We start from the raw sequence: 12,646 nt of genomic DNA on the forward strand, positions 1-12,646 counted from the left end.
GGCGAACATCCCTTACACTCCAAGTCAGAACTGATCCTCAGGAATGAATGAGAAACCAAGCAGAGCTTACAGTGAGCTATAAGAGAATTATTGCTCTGTCTCATGATATCAAGTCCTATGTATCTTAAGACATTTTAAGTCTTTAAAAAGTAGAAATGAATGATAGCTTCATTTTTCTAAAAAGAATTACAAATGGGCAGGGAGTCATTATCTCCTGACCATGTGAAAACACAGAAGGAAGATTCATGGGACCAATACAGGTAAACAGTGCCAACTCTCCCAGCAGAGATTAACCACTGAGGGAGGAGCAGAGGGGTAAGGTGTGTACACACACACACACAACACACACACACACACACACACCAATATATAATTTATTATACTCACTATTAAATTATAAATTTTATAATGTTAATTATTAATTACTATATAAATAATTCCTGGCTTTCCCCTCCTTTCCTTTGCCAGTTATTTCACTGAGGAGATTTTCCCTGTCAATAAACACTTGGAAACACTTGAGGACAGTGCACGTTGTTAGCACATGACACACCACTGGTGTCCAGTGGGTAAAGGCTGTTAACTAACACCTGGGACATTCTCACAGCAAAGCATCTTCAGGTCACGGTGTAAGGGGAACTGCTTTACACACTGAACTAACCCAGACCCAGAGTTCAGGGTTAGGTCAGGGGACAGATGTGAGACACACATGCTAGGTGAGGACAGGGACAGGTGAGATCTTCGGTTATCCCAGCCCTCAGCCCCATTCCCTAAATGTAAAGCAAGCTGACTAAGCAAATCTCAACGTATATCCATTCAGGCACTGCCTAACCATTAAACAACAATTAAACTTATTAAATTTATTGACCCCCCAAGGAATTATGACAAACCTTAAACAGATACTCTTTCATATTTTTACATGTGGTGGGGGTAAAACAAAAACAAGACAGGGCTTTTCAAGAATTAAATGACTGGTCAAAGTTAAAGGGCCAGTAAGCAATCACATAAGAGCTGACATTGCCCTGGGCCTCGCGCTTGATGTTTCTATGATGTCACCCACCTTCAGGAGAAAGGCAGTGGGTAGGAAGCATTGAGCCTTAAGATTTCCCAACTCCCAGTTTAGAAAAAAAATGACATTTCACTACAATATGAGGATTCTAACAAAGTCTTTATAAAATTGGCTAAAGTCATAAGTCAGGGCTCCACACGGTAAACACTATCCTTCGGAGAACATATTTTAATCTAGGGTAAATGATTCTATACAAAAGACACACAGCCTGGGGGAGGGGAACATGAAGGTGCTTTTGTCACTGATTGCTGTCACTGGGGAGGAATGGTAACATTCGGGAAAGGTGACAAGGACATTGAAGGACACTAACTCTTTAAGCAGTGTGAAGAGAGGATTGGTTCTACACAGCTAAGGAAAACCTGGCCCATCCTGACATCAACAGTATCCCTTAGGGACACGTTGGTGATCAAAACTGCCCACCCATTGAATGGATGTCCCCAAATCATCACCAGCAGTATGGGGATGGCCCGTCCATCTCAGTAAAATGGCTCTGCATGGCCAAGCTGGGGGAGTAGGACCTGCAGCCCTGGAGACTCGGGACGCTGACGCTAGAGACTGCTGTAGCCTAGGAGTTTGAAGCCAGGGTGAGAAAGATAACAAGACTCTGCCTCACACAACTTCCCAACCAACCAGAGCCCTGGCAGTGGCTGGGAGGCGGGAGCCAGGCCCTGGCTGAAGCCTCACCTTCAGGTGGTAGATGTGCTCCTCGGTGTCGAGGTCTATACATTTGGATGACTTCTTCACAGACATCACGGAGAGCCCCACGTCAATACTGCCGTGCAGCTTCTCTCTCTCAATCTACAGAAGCACAGGGAGGACTGCTTGAGAGTCACAGTGGTCAACGTGGTTGTAACATCCTCCCCAGCCCCTCCCCACCTCATCTTCTACAACCGCCGACGCTAAACCTGGATGCTATGACTGATGGAGCTCTCCATGCAAGCAGGACTCAGTTAAGAGTTGCACATGGACTGCATTCCTTTTCTGAATGGGAGAAGCACTCGACTTATTTCACAGGTGAAGAGGCTGAAGGATAAACATGAGTTTCCATAGCCAGGATGCAAGGGAAGGAGCTGAAACTCCATGAGTTGGAGTCCATGAGGTGACTCTACAGCAATGCAAGAACCATTGCTGTCCCTTGGAATGGGGCCTGCTGTCTACATTAGTCCATAAGTGACTTAAAACAAAGAATGTAGACAAACTAGGGAGGACTCAAATGGCTGTGAAAGAGGAGAGAGCACCCTATGAGATAGGCCCGCTGGTCACTCAGAACCCTCTAACCAACCTCTAGGGTTAACTCAAGAGGAAGTCCACATTAGCCATGGCTTTCTCCACCAAGCCCCTCAGTCACCATGAGAGTGGGAAGGACACTTCCCACATGCTCTGTTTCCGTAATTAGCTAAAACCAGAAAGACCTATAGAACTCAGTAAAGGTGTCCTGCCCCTTCTCCTGGTGGTGAATGGAGCCCACCCAGATCTAAAGCTAAATGGCAGGGGTCAGGGTGGGTGTGGAAAAATCATTACCCATAGAGCACTGTGGCCCCGGGCTGACCTCAAGCACCCTGCACACTTCTTCAATATCATGCTGGGCTAAGAAGAAGACTTACATCAGTTTGGCTCTTGGCATATTTCAAGATTCCCTTTTCCAGGCAGAAGAATCTCTGTGGGGAAACAAACAGACCTTAGCAAGACAGACATGCTAACATCCCTCCTCTGGTCTCCAAATTCAGATAGAGTATGAGTTCTCAAAACGTAGTACTGAGACGGGTGGAGTGTGTGCCCAACAATGAGCAGCCACCACTGATGTCTTACCTTGTGCCAGCCTTTTAAGGGCCACTTCCTCTTTTTCAGCAAAAATCCTTTCTGCGCAGGCGGCTCCTGGGTGTAAGTCATCTCCCCTCTCAATCCTTCCACCACTTCCCAGCTGTCCTGCTCCGACGGAAGAACAGAGGCTAAATGTCACACCTTGAAAAGACAGTACCACGGAGCAGCAAGCTACCAGAGAAATGACCCAAGAGAGAGAGCCTGGGCACATTTGATAAGAAGACATGTAAATTTAACTTCCACCCATTCCTTAGACTTTATAGACTCAAAGCTGTAGTTTAGTGGCATCAAATTAGATTTTTTTTTTTATTCACTAATTTTTTTTCTTTTTTTTCTTTTTTTTTTTTTCCGGAGGTGGGGACCGAACCCAGGGCTTTGCGGTTGCTAGGCAAGCGCTCTACCACTGAGCTAAATCCCCAACCCCCAAATTAGATTTTTTTTAAGCTCTCTCTCTCTCTCTCTTTTTTTTTTTTTTTTTGGTCTTTGAACCTTGACAGCACAGTCAAAGGGAAAGATCTTACTATAAATTCTATTTTTGCTCACTTTGATGTCATCTCACAGTTACTGTACAGTCAGCAGAGGAGGAGGAGGAGGAGGAGCAGGAGGAGGAGGAGGGGGAAGATGAAGAGGAAGAGAAGAATTAGGTCAAATACACATGGAATGCACACACTAGATAACAACCTGAGTCTGGATGCACACACTAAATATAATATAAGATATTTGCACGTGGGTAATAGTTTTGCATACATGATTCTGGAGAAGATCTCTTATAGACACTTTGGCTTTGAGTCAAAGCTCCAATCCCTGGGCAGATGGTCCAGCCAAAGGGCAATAAGTGGACACCAGGAGTTCGACCATGAATCTGGATAGCTCCAGGGCAGAGGGCAGGGAGAGGCCCCGCTGGGCTCTTTTCCAAGTTTCCCAAAGCCCAGCACATCATTTCTAGCAACCGGATCCTTCCCTACATTAACAACTGAACTCTTTGATAATCTGCCTTTTATCTGAGCCCTTGTCACTGTGAATGGAGATAAAGACACATCCTAGTTTTTAAAAATAACCACTGTAGGTATCTCCGAATCTGGAGCTGTAAAAGGGATTTTGTCAATGGTTAAAACGGGGGATGGGGTGGTATTCAGTGTTTCATTTAGAGAAACTTTTAGGCGAGGTAGCAGCCTCAAATGGGATTTTGTTATAATAACCATCAGCAGCTGTCCAGCCACTCAGATATGCCTAGACAAAAACTGGAAAATGTCTACTTGGCGATAAGCAGCACACTGTAAAACACCAAACGATCCTGAAATCATTTACTTCGGCTTGGAAAGTCACTGCTGGAATTAACTGTGTTTTTCCTGTTTAAGTGCAGTGCCTCTCTAAGGCCCTGCAACAACACCCCTCCTTCAGAGGAAGCTATTCCTTCACCCCCTCACTCCACCACGCCAGTGTTCTGCCTTACTCATGGTAACTTGTATGAGGTTTATCCCTCATGGGCAGGAGCCCCTTGAGAGCACCTTCCCTTTCCTCCCGTCTTGTGAACAGCAGACTCCTGATAACCAACTCCAGTAAGGCTATATTGTGCACATCCAAAGTGTGCCCAGTGCCCTTGAGTCAAATGACTGTTTTCAAGTTACATACAACAGACCAGGATCTGTGTAAGACGGTTGTGGGGGTATCATCACATGAAAACCCAAGGCCCAGCCCTCTGGAAAGCACTCAGTGGCTCAGCCTTTGGAGCTGCCCTCAGACTCTCAGGCAGAAGGCACTAACTCCAGAACAGCTGCACACATCTGCTCAGTCCCTCTGGTGCTCAGTGCAAATGTCAGGAGGGGTGAGCCTTTACTCCATGCTTCCCAAAATGGCGGAAACGTAGATACGGTCTCATCTGTGGCTGAATGGGAAAGAAGAATAGAATTTCAAAAGTGGCTTTAGTGACTCAGGTTAGAAAGGAGGTGCCCCAGAATTCTGGAGATATGGTTTACTCCTCCCAACCAGCCAGCACGAAGGTCAGGGGGCTACAGTAGGATCGCTCTCCCTTCAAGTCAACAAGTAAGGGAGGGCGTGTATTTTTTTTTTCTTCCTGATAAATATCATCTGTTTTGTAGGTTCTGTCTTCTTCCTAGGTTAAGAAACTTGAAAATGTTGGCAGACAGAAAAGCTTGATTTAGCCCATGAAAGAAGGCAGGGTGGCTCTCCTTGGCTGGGAGAGAAGGCTCAAATGCCTTTCGTAGGTCCTGTATTCATTCAAATGCTTGCTTCTTCCCAAGTCACCAATGAGCTGGCAGGTGATGGCTAAGAAGCAGCCTCTATCACTAAGGCTCACAGTGGCCTGAAGCTGTTCTCTCTGAGGCTGGGGAACTGGGGCACTGTTGATTGACAGTGTTGGGACGAAGTCTTGCATCTCGGCTTTAACTGACGGGACAGTGAGACAATAGGAAACTTCCTGACTCCTCAGCCTTGCACAGTGACAAGGGTGTCCTACATCCAGAAAGATTCTGCAAGCACCATGAGACATCTTTGTAAGCAAGGATCTGCTTGATGTCAGTTGACCAGAAAGGGTTGGGGTACAGCTCAGCTGGGCTGTGAGTCTGCTCAGCCATAGTCAACCCGGCGGTAAAGAAGTCACTGTGTGTTACGAGATAATTTACCCTTAATTAACTCATAAATTTACCCTTTAATTAACTCATAAGTTGTTGATTTTTCACTTGAGCCCCAGGACATTGGTGTTTTCTTTCCAAACTACCATAGAGACCTTCTTGACCTTGTGTACAACTCCAGCAGTGTGGTACAGTACATGCAGTAGCCACTAAGAGAATTCTCCATGTGGTATCTGTTGCAGTCTCCAGTCAAGGAAGTAGATTAAACTCTTGAATCAAGTAAATGACACTAAGTAGTGGGCTTTATAAGAAGGGGTTAAGTTGTAGTCACCATCCATAACATGCCACCCGAGTCACAGAAATATTAAACACGGGGGCATTTTAAACACACAGATGAATGTTATAACAACCTCACAAAAGGACTGGAGAGCGCATTCTAGAGCCACACAACCATGGGCCTTTTCTCAGTTTACTGACCTAAATCAGTCCATAGTAGACATTAATAAACGCCCTGAAAGAGTCAGAAACTGTTACTGTGGCTGATGTCATAGCTGACACATGCTTTTTTAAATCAGGCTTAACCCTTGTATAACCCTTCAAGAGCATGTTGATTAGGGTTCTTCTTCTTCTTCTTCTTCTTCTTCTTCTTCTTCTTCTTCTTCTTCTTCTTCTTCTTCTTCTTCCTCTTCCTCTTCCTCTTCCTCTTCCTCTTCCTCTTCCTCTTCCTCTTCTTCTTCTTCTTCTTCTTCTTCTTCTTCTTCTTCTTCTTCTTCTTCTTCTTCTCCTTTTTTTTAATGTAGAAAGCGAGGAAGAGAATTAGGTAAATTTCCTGATATGGTTAAGTTGCCAAGTGCTACAGCCAGCCCATGGCACAGCCCATGAGGTTTTAATTATTCTGCTCTCATTGTAAAGTGTTATTTTCCCCATCTTCAGATGTATAAATTCCAATGATGAACAGGAAAACATCCTAAGTGGTAAGGGTATATTGGGGGTGAATCATGGAACTGGCCCCCGTCTAAAGACAAGTGGAAGAAGGGGCTGCTCAGAAGCCTTGGGTTTGCTCAGAGCTCCTAGCCCTCTGGTCACACGTGTATCAAGTGGATAAGAAATCAGTCCGTGAATTTCACTGACGCTAACCCTTTGCCCCTTTGTCCCTTCCCGCCTGAACTCCTGCCTAACCTCCTTCTCTGGTGAATTTCTTTCTCCTCAAACCTTCTCTTCCCTGAAGAAAGCCCATCTCTCCTCTGAAAAGAATTAGTAATAATGAAAACCCAGCTTAGCCTGTGCTTGTCCAGCTAGAACGTGGGTTCCTTGTCTTGTTGATTATCATTTGTGTCCTCAGTAAATATGAACTGAGCAAGTCTGAGAGCAGGAGCCTATGGAAAGGGCCCTGAGTGCCCACTAAGTGTATTATTCAAGTGAATTGCTTTTCAGAGCAGAAAAAAAAAATCAGATGCAGGCTGGGGAGAAGTTCAGTGGACGAAGGTAGTTATTAATCAAGCCTAAAAACTTGAGTTCAACCCTGGAAGAGGAGCCACGGTAGGAGAGAACAGACCCCAGAAGTTGTCCTCAGATCTCCACACATGGCCAGGGCAATGCATGTGTGCACATATGTGTGCCTAAACACACCTGTGTATACACACGGAGAAACACAGAAACTCACAAACACAAACCGATGTAATAAAAATAAATCTGAGATGCCAGCGTTCCAGGCTAAAGGGAGCGGCACGTGACACCCTTCCACTCACCATGCTGATTTGAAGATAGAGCATGCACCCTGAGTGCAGTGAATACCCGAGACACATTACAGGACAGATTGGGGCCACCACAGACATCAAGGTCCTGCAACAGCTAACTCTGCTCACGGAGCCTAACACTGAACCCAATATCCCTGGGTTAATGTCTCATCCTGCACAGATCAGACTGAAAGGTCATCAAGACTATGAGACGGAGAGAGAAAAGTGGCTGCAGTTTCTCAAGGCTTCTGCTAAAGCTCAAATGAGGCCGATCTGGCCGTCATCTGGCATTGAGTCGAGTCTATTTTACAGAACATCTAAAGAGTGCCAAAGATAGAGAGCTGCTTTGTGGTTAGAAAGGCAGCTAGGCACTGATTCATGCTCTGGAGTGGGCCAAGTTCATTTCCATAGTGCTGAGTGCACGGATTGCAAACGCTGCTCCCTTCCAGCCCAGCTGCGTGCACAGCTCCTGGGCAACTCGCACATGCCCAGTTCTCAGCTCCCCGGCCTGTGATATCAGAAATAGAAATGACTGCAACTTTCATTCTTCTGCAGCTGAGAGGTGTGGACTGAAGAGTAGGTTGTTCTAACTAGTCTGTTATCTGTGTACCTGGTTTTTAAAGCCCAGAAGGCAATGCTCAGCATCAAATCACGTGGCCGAGGACTGCACCCATCATCAGTGAGATTAAAGGCATTTTGATCTTGTAAACCTATCACGAAAGGCTAACGCTCAGTTAACATTACCTTTCACGGTTTTTCTATGAGCACATGAAAGTACCTGTCAGCAAAACAAGCTGACGTCACACCAACTGTGTGCTTAGGCTGCAATCAGAGGGCTGGAGTTGCCTTTCGCGAAGTGCCTTTCTCTCAGCTAAGGTTTTACAAGCACCAACAGGCCAAAGAGCAATAGAAAGAAAAAGAAAAACAGTCAGAGGCAGATTGGTGTGTGAGGGTCAAATGCAACAGAAATCACTGGGAGATCCTGTGAACACACACCTCAGTCTGCAGGTGGGGGAGGGACTGTTGGTCACTGTGGCTGGACCACTTCCAGAAGCCCAGGCTGTCTTTAAGAGCTCCAAAGGATGTAGACTCCAAGGAGAAAAACCAAGACTGATGAGCAGAGCCCCAAGCCCTTAGAGTCCAGCTCTGCAGGACACCATCCAATAATCAATCAACAGGGAACTAGCTGCTCCAGGAAAGAGTGCTCCTCAGTCCCGGGAGTGTTCCATCAGAGGGAGTGCTCCGTCAAAGGCTAGTGGAGCTGGCCTAGGAGGACAGAGGGATGCTAAGTTTGAGTGAGAGAGGTCAGAATAAATGAACTCTTAAGAGCTCAACTAAATCTTGTCAGAAACCCTTGCCCTGGGAAGCACAGCTTTAATGATAACACCTCAGGCACAAATCTGACTTCAGGATAGAAGATTCTAGAAGGGGATGAGCATGGGTCAGCCCACTTTGATTCCCAGGGCTGTTTGGGGATCCTCAGTCACGACATGCCAACAGGCACTGGGCTTTCTCTCCCATCATTGAGGTGCAGAGAGCTGGATGAGCAAATATCCAGAGGATCCAGGCCCCCAGATGTTCCCGGGATTATTACTTGACTCGCTACAGAACACAAACACCATACAGACTCGCTGGAAGAGTTCTAGGCTCCTGGTTCCTTCAGAAACCATAGGATCAGTGCTGAGGATGACGGCAGAGGGAGGACACCAAGAGAGCTCCGGCTGTCCCACTGCTCCTCCTGAGACCACCTTGGGTTTCCAACGAAGAGACCCATGCTTATTGTAACCATACTGACCACAATCAGTTCTATAATTAAAATTCCATTTAAAAAAAACCTTAGCACCCATGCGAAGAATGTCTCTCCAGCCAGCTGATGACTCACTTAGCATTATAGCTGTAATTACGTTAGCGCTTTTTAGGCTCCTCAGATATATTTGGAAGTTATTCGTATTCCTAAATATTCCTTTAATAGTATAAAGGCTTAACAGCTATGAAAACATCCCTTATACATTTCCTCATTTCTCACAAATGTCTTTCTGTAAACAGGCCTTGGGGGAGGGATGCTACTACTAATGATGGGGACACCCATGAGCCAACAGCAGCCTACCATATGTGTCGTGCGTGTTTACAGCTCTTATGATGGCGGTCCTGGCAGTGATAAAGGGAGAGGAGTGTCTGTGTGCTCTCATCATGCAGAGGGTGACCATCACTGAAGTCCAAAGTAGTCTGCCCAAGACTTAGTGCTAAGCAACAGGACACATTCGCGGGGTCCATTTGCAGCTCACACAGAGAGCCTGGCAGCTGGACATCACCTCTGGACAAGGATAGCCACAAGTGCAGTAGGACCCAGTGGAATCCCTTCAGAGCCACCCAACTCCACGCCCCTGCCCCACCACACACACCCGGGCAGATACTGATTTCCCCACCCAGTGACACTGAACCTATTCTGGCCTTCTTTTCTTTGCATCTTTTGTAATCAATGGCTTTCCCCCAGAGTCACGAAATGTCTGTTTTGAAATTCACATTTGAAGGAAGATATAGCGGTCACCTGTTGAGTTCTTTTGCCTAAGAATCTAAGTGAAATCAATTACCTGAGGGTCACAAAATTGAAAGGTTTTGGGGGACTAGGGCTCAAACCTTTTGCACCCTTTCTCCATCTCTTTTCGAAAAGTGACATTTCTAAGGGGGCAGCCAGCCTGCCACAGGGGAGACTAGGATAACTCACCACCCTCAGGTGGGGTGGGAACTCCCCTACAGAGCCCACGTGAACAACAGTAAGAAGGTCTGACATTTTTGTTCTTTCTACCCTGCAACATCCTTTATCTTTCTCTATTACTTTTGATTTTAAAAAAAATCTTTCGTGTCATACAGGGCCCTGTGGTATCTGAGCACTGGAAAGAAAAAAAAAATGCAGACTCTGTACTCAGAGAAAACACAGTGGTACTCCATGACGGTGCTTGGTATCTCCTGAGAGACCCCTGCCCATGCCAGACACCCGTGGTGTTCTCTAGTCTTCATCTCAGGGCGTCCAGAGAGCTAATGGAACTTTGTAAAGCAAAATAGAGGTGCCTTCTGGGAAATACTGCGTGCGTGACTTAGAGTCACAGGTATTTAAAATGGCAAACCCTCCCATACACAAATGCCTCACCCTTAGTACCCCCCATTAGAAGTGCTGAGACCACCAAGCAATGACACTCGGGAGGTTAGCACCCACAAGAAAGGCAAAGGCACTGCAGACTGAAAATCTGTAGGTGCCAGATGAGGGCTTCACACGCTGTAGCAGGGACTCAGACAGGCACTGTCCCCAAGGTGTCATGCCTTTGGACTAAAGGCTCAAACTGGGACTCTAAGCAGAGAGAATTAATCTTCTGAGGCTGTTGTGGCAAATGGCCATGAACTTAGTTGCTTAAATTTTCAACCAATAAATCTCTCTCTAGTTTTGATTTTGAAATGAGGTCTTGCTATATATAGCCCAGGCTGCCCTCCAATGTAGGCTCCTCCTCTCTCAGCCTCCTGTGTGCTAGGATTATAGGCCTAGTCTATCACCACCCAGCTCTGAAGTTTAAAATTCTTCAACAGTGTTGGAGGCCAGAAATCCCAAACCTGGTGTAGGCACAGCCAGGCTCCTTCTGGAGGTCAGAGGGGAGACTGTCTTGGGCTATCCTGGTCTCTGGAGCCACAGCTTCCCAGCTGCTGCTTAGCTTGTTACTACAGACTGCGCCTGCTTCCACCTTCACACCGTGCCCTCCCTGTGTCTCCTTGGCTTATTTCTTGCTGATTAATTTAGGGCCCTTCAGACAACTAAGGATGTCCTGCCCTTTTCAAGGTCCTTAAATTAACCACGTCCACTAAGGCTCCCTTTCCAAACAGTGCACATTCACAGGTTGTGAGAGGGTGAGTATGTGCACCTCTCTCTTAGGGGACCAGTGTCAACCAAAATACACAAGGTAAAGGAGAGAATGAGGGCAGAGTTGTGCCAGAACATTTGATTCAGCTACCCCTGTGAAAGGCACAGAGAAGAATATGCTAGACTCAGTGCCAAGGCCAGCATCCAGAGGCAGACAGGTTATTCAGCTTGTCCTCTAGAAGGCAGAAGACGCTCACTGCTCTACCACCAACACCTAGATGTCTTCTGTTTGGCCTTGTCCTACATCCTGCGCTGTCACTTCTGGGCCATTAGACATTTTTTATTTTATTTATTATCGTGTGATTGTGTGACGTGTGTGTGTGTGTGTGTGTGTGTGTGTGTGTGTGTGTGTGTGATGTGTGTATGAGTATATGCATGCCACACTGTGCATGAGGAGGTCTGAGGACAACTTTCAGAAGTAAAAGCTCTCTACCATGTTGAAGGTGGCTCTCACTTCTATTGCACTTCATACTCTGCACTCGTTAGCGTTCAAGCTTCTGGGAAATTCACCTCTGTCTCCATTTCCTGGTAGGAGCACAGGGATTATAGATGCTCACCATCATAGCCAGGTTGTTTGTTTGTTTATGTTTGTTTAGTGGGTTCCTGGGATTCAGCTCAGGCTATCATTCCTGTGTGGCAAACGCTTTTAGAGGGGGAGTCATCTTGACTGCCATTAGCCCGCCACTAAAACCCACTAAAATCTGATGACCCACCATCTTGGTGTCATCAGATTAATGAGACAGTTTTTCTCTTCCATGAGAAAGAGCCAAAGAGCGGGCTCTGCCCAAGGCTGCACTCAAGGGTCCCTGGAGTGATCCAGGTGCTGCATCCCTAGAGTGATCCAGATGTGCTCACCCTAGAACACCTGCGTTCTGCTTCTTCCTTCCTATGACCTGTACTGCCAAGAAGGCTTTTATCAAGGCAGTGATTCTAAAACAGAGAAAGCTACCTTTGCTGCTTTTTATTTCATTTTCAATCCCATGCATGAGTGTTGGCTTATACGTCTGTCTGTATCACGCGTGCTCAAAGGCAGAGAAGGCTCTGGACTCACTGGAGCTAGACTTGGTTGTAAGCTATCGTGTTGGTGCTGGGAACTAAACCCAGGTCCAATTCCCTGACCCATGGAACAGTCTGTTAGCTCCTACTTGCTGCCTTTTACTCCAGATCAGACCAGACAGGTTGGGAATTTTGGAAGCCATTAGGGTTCAGTTTCCCTGCTCTTTTGATCAGGCATGGAGTAACAGTCTGGCCTCTGTAGGCACTGAGAGGAACAACCGCCTGTCTCTGTAGACACAGGGAGGAATAGAGTCTGTCCTCTGTAGACACAGGGAAGAAAAACTGCCTTTGTTCTTGTCACTAACGCTCTCACCTCTTCCCATATCAAATGTCTGCTTCTCTGCAAGCCTCAGTGGGAAAGTATACTGTGAACTAATTCTTACTGTCACCCTTCCTACATCCATAACATAACGTCGCAACATAGCTGTGGCCAAAAGGCTGGGGGGGGGGACGACAAAGAAAGTAAAGA

At 46.4% G+C, this 12,646-nt stretch overlaps 1 protein-coding gene across 14 annotated transcripts in view; it reads right to left on the minus strand.

Moving 5' to 3' along the window:
* Window positions 1-12,646, minus strand: part of Osbpl3 (oxysterol binding protein-like 3) — a 176,787-nt gene that overhangs the window by 61,803 nt on the left and 102,338 nt on the right. For all 14 annotated transcript variants that reach the window (NM_001427811.1, XM_008762935.4, XM_008762934.4 and 11 more), the window contains 3 exon segments: window positions 1,751-1,864; window positions 2,671-2,724; window positions 2,876-2,992. In NM_001427811.1, coding sequence (NP_001414740.1) covers window positions 1,751-1,864; window positions 2,671-2,724; window positions 2,876-2,992 — 285 coding nt within the window.

Source organism: Rattus norvegicus, chromosome 4 (genome assembly GCF_036323735.1).
Source record: "Rattus norvegicus strain BN/NHsdMcwi chromosome 4, GRCr8, whole genome shotgun sequence".
NCBI classification, from domain to species: domain Eukaryota; kingdom Metazoa; phylum Chordata; class Mammalia; order Rodentia; family Muridae; genus Rattus; species Rattus norvegicus.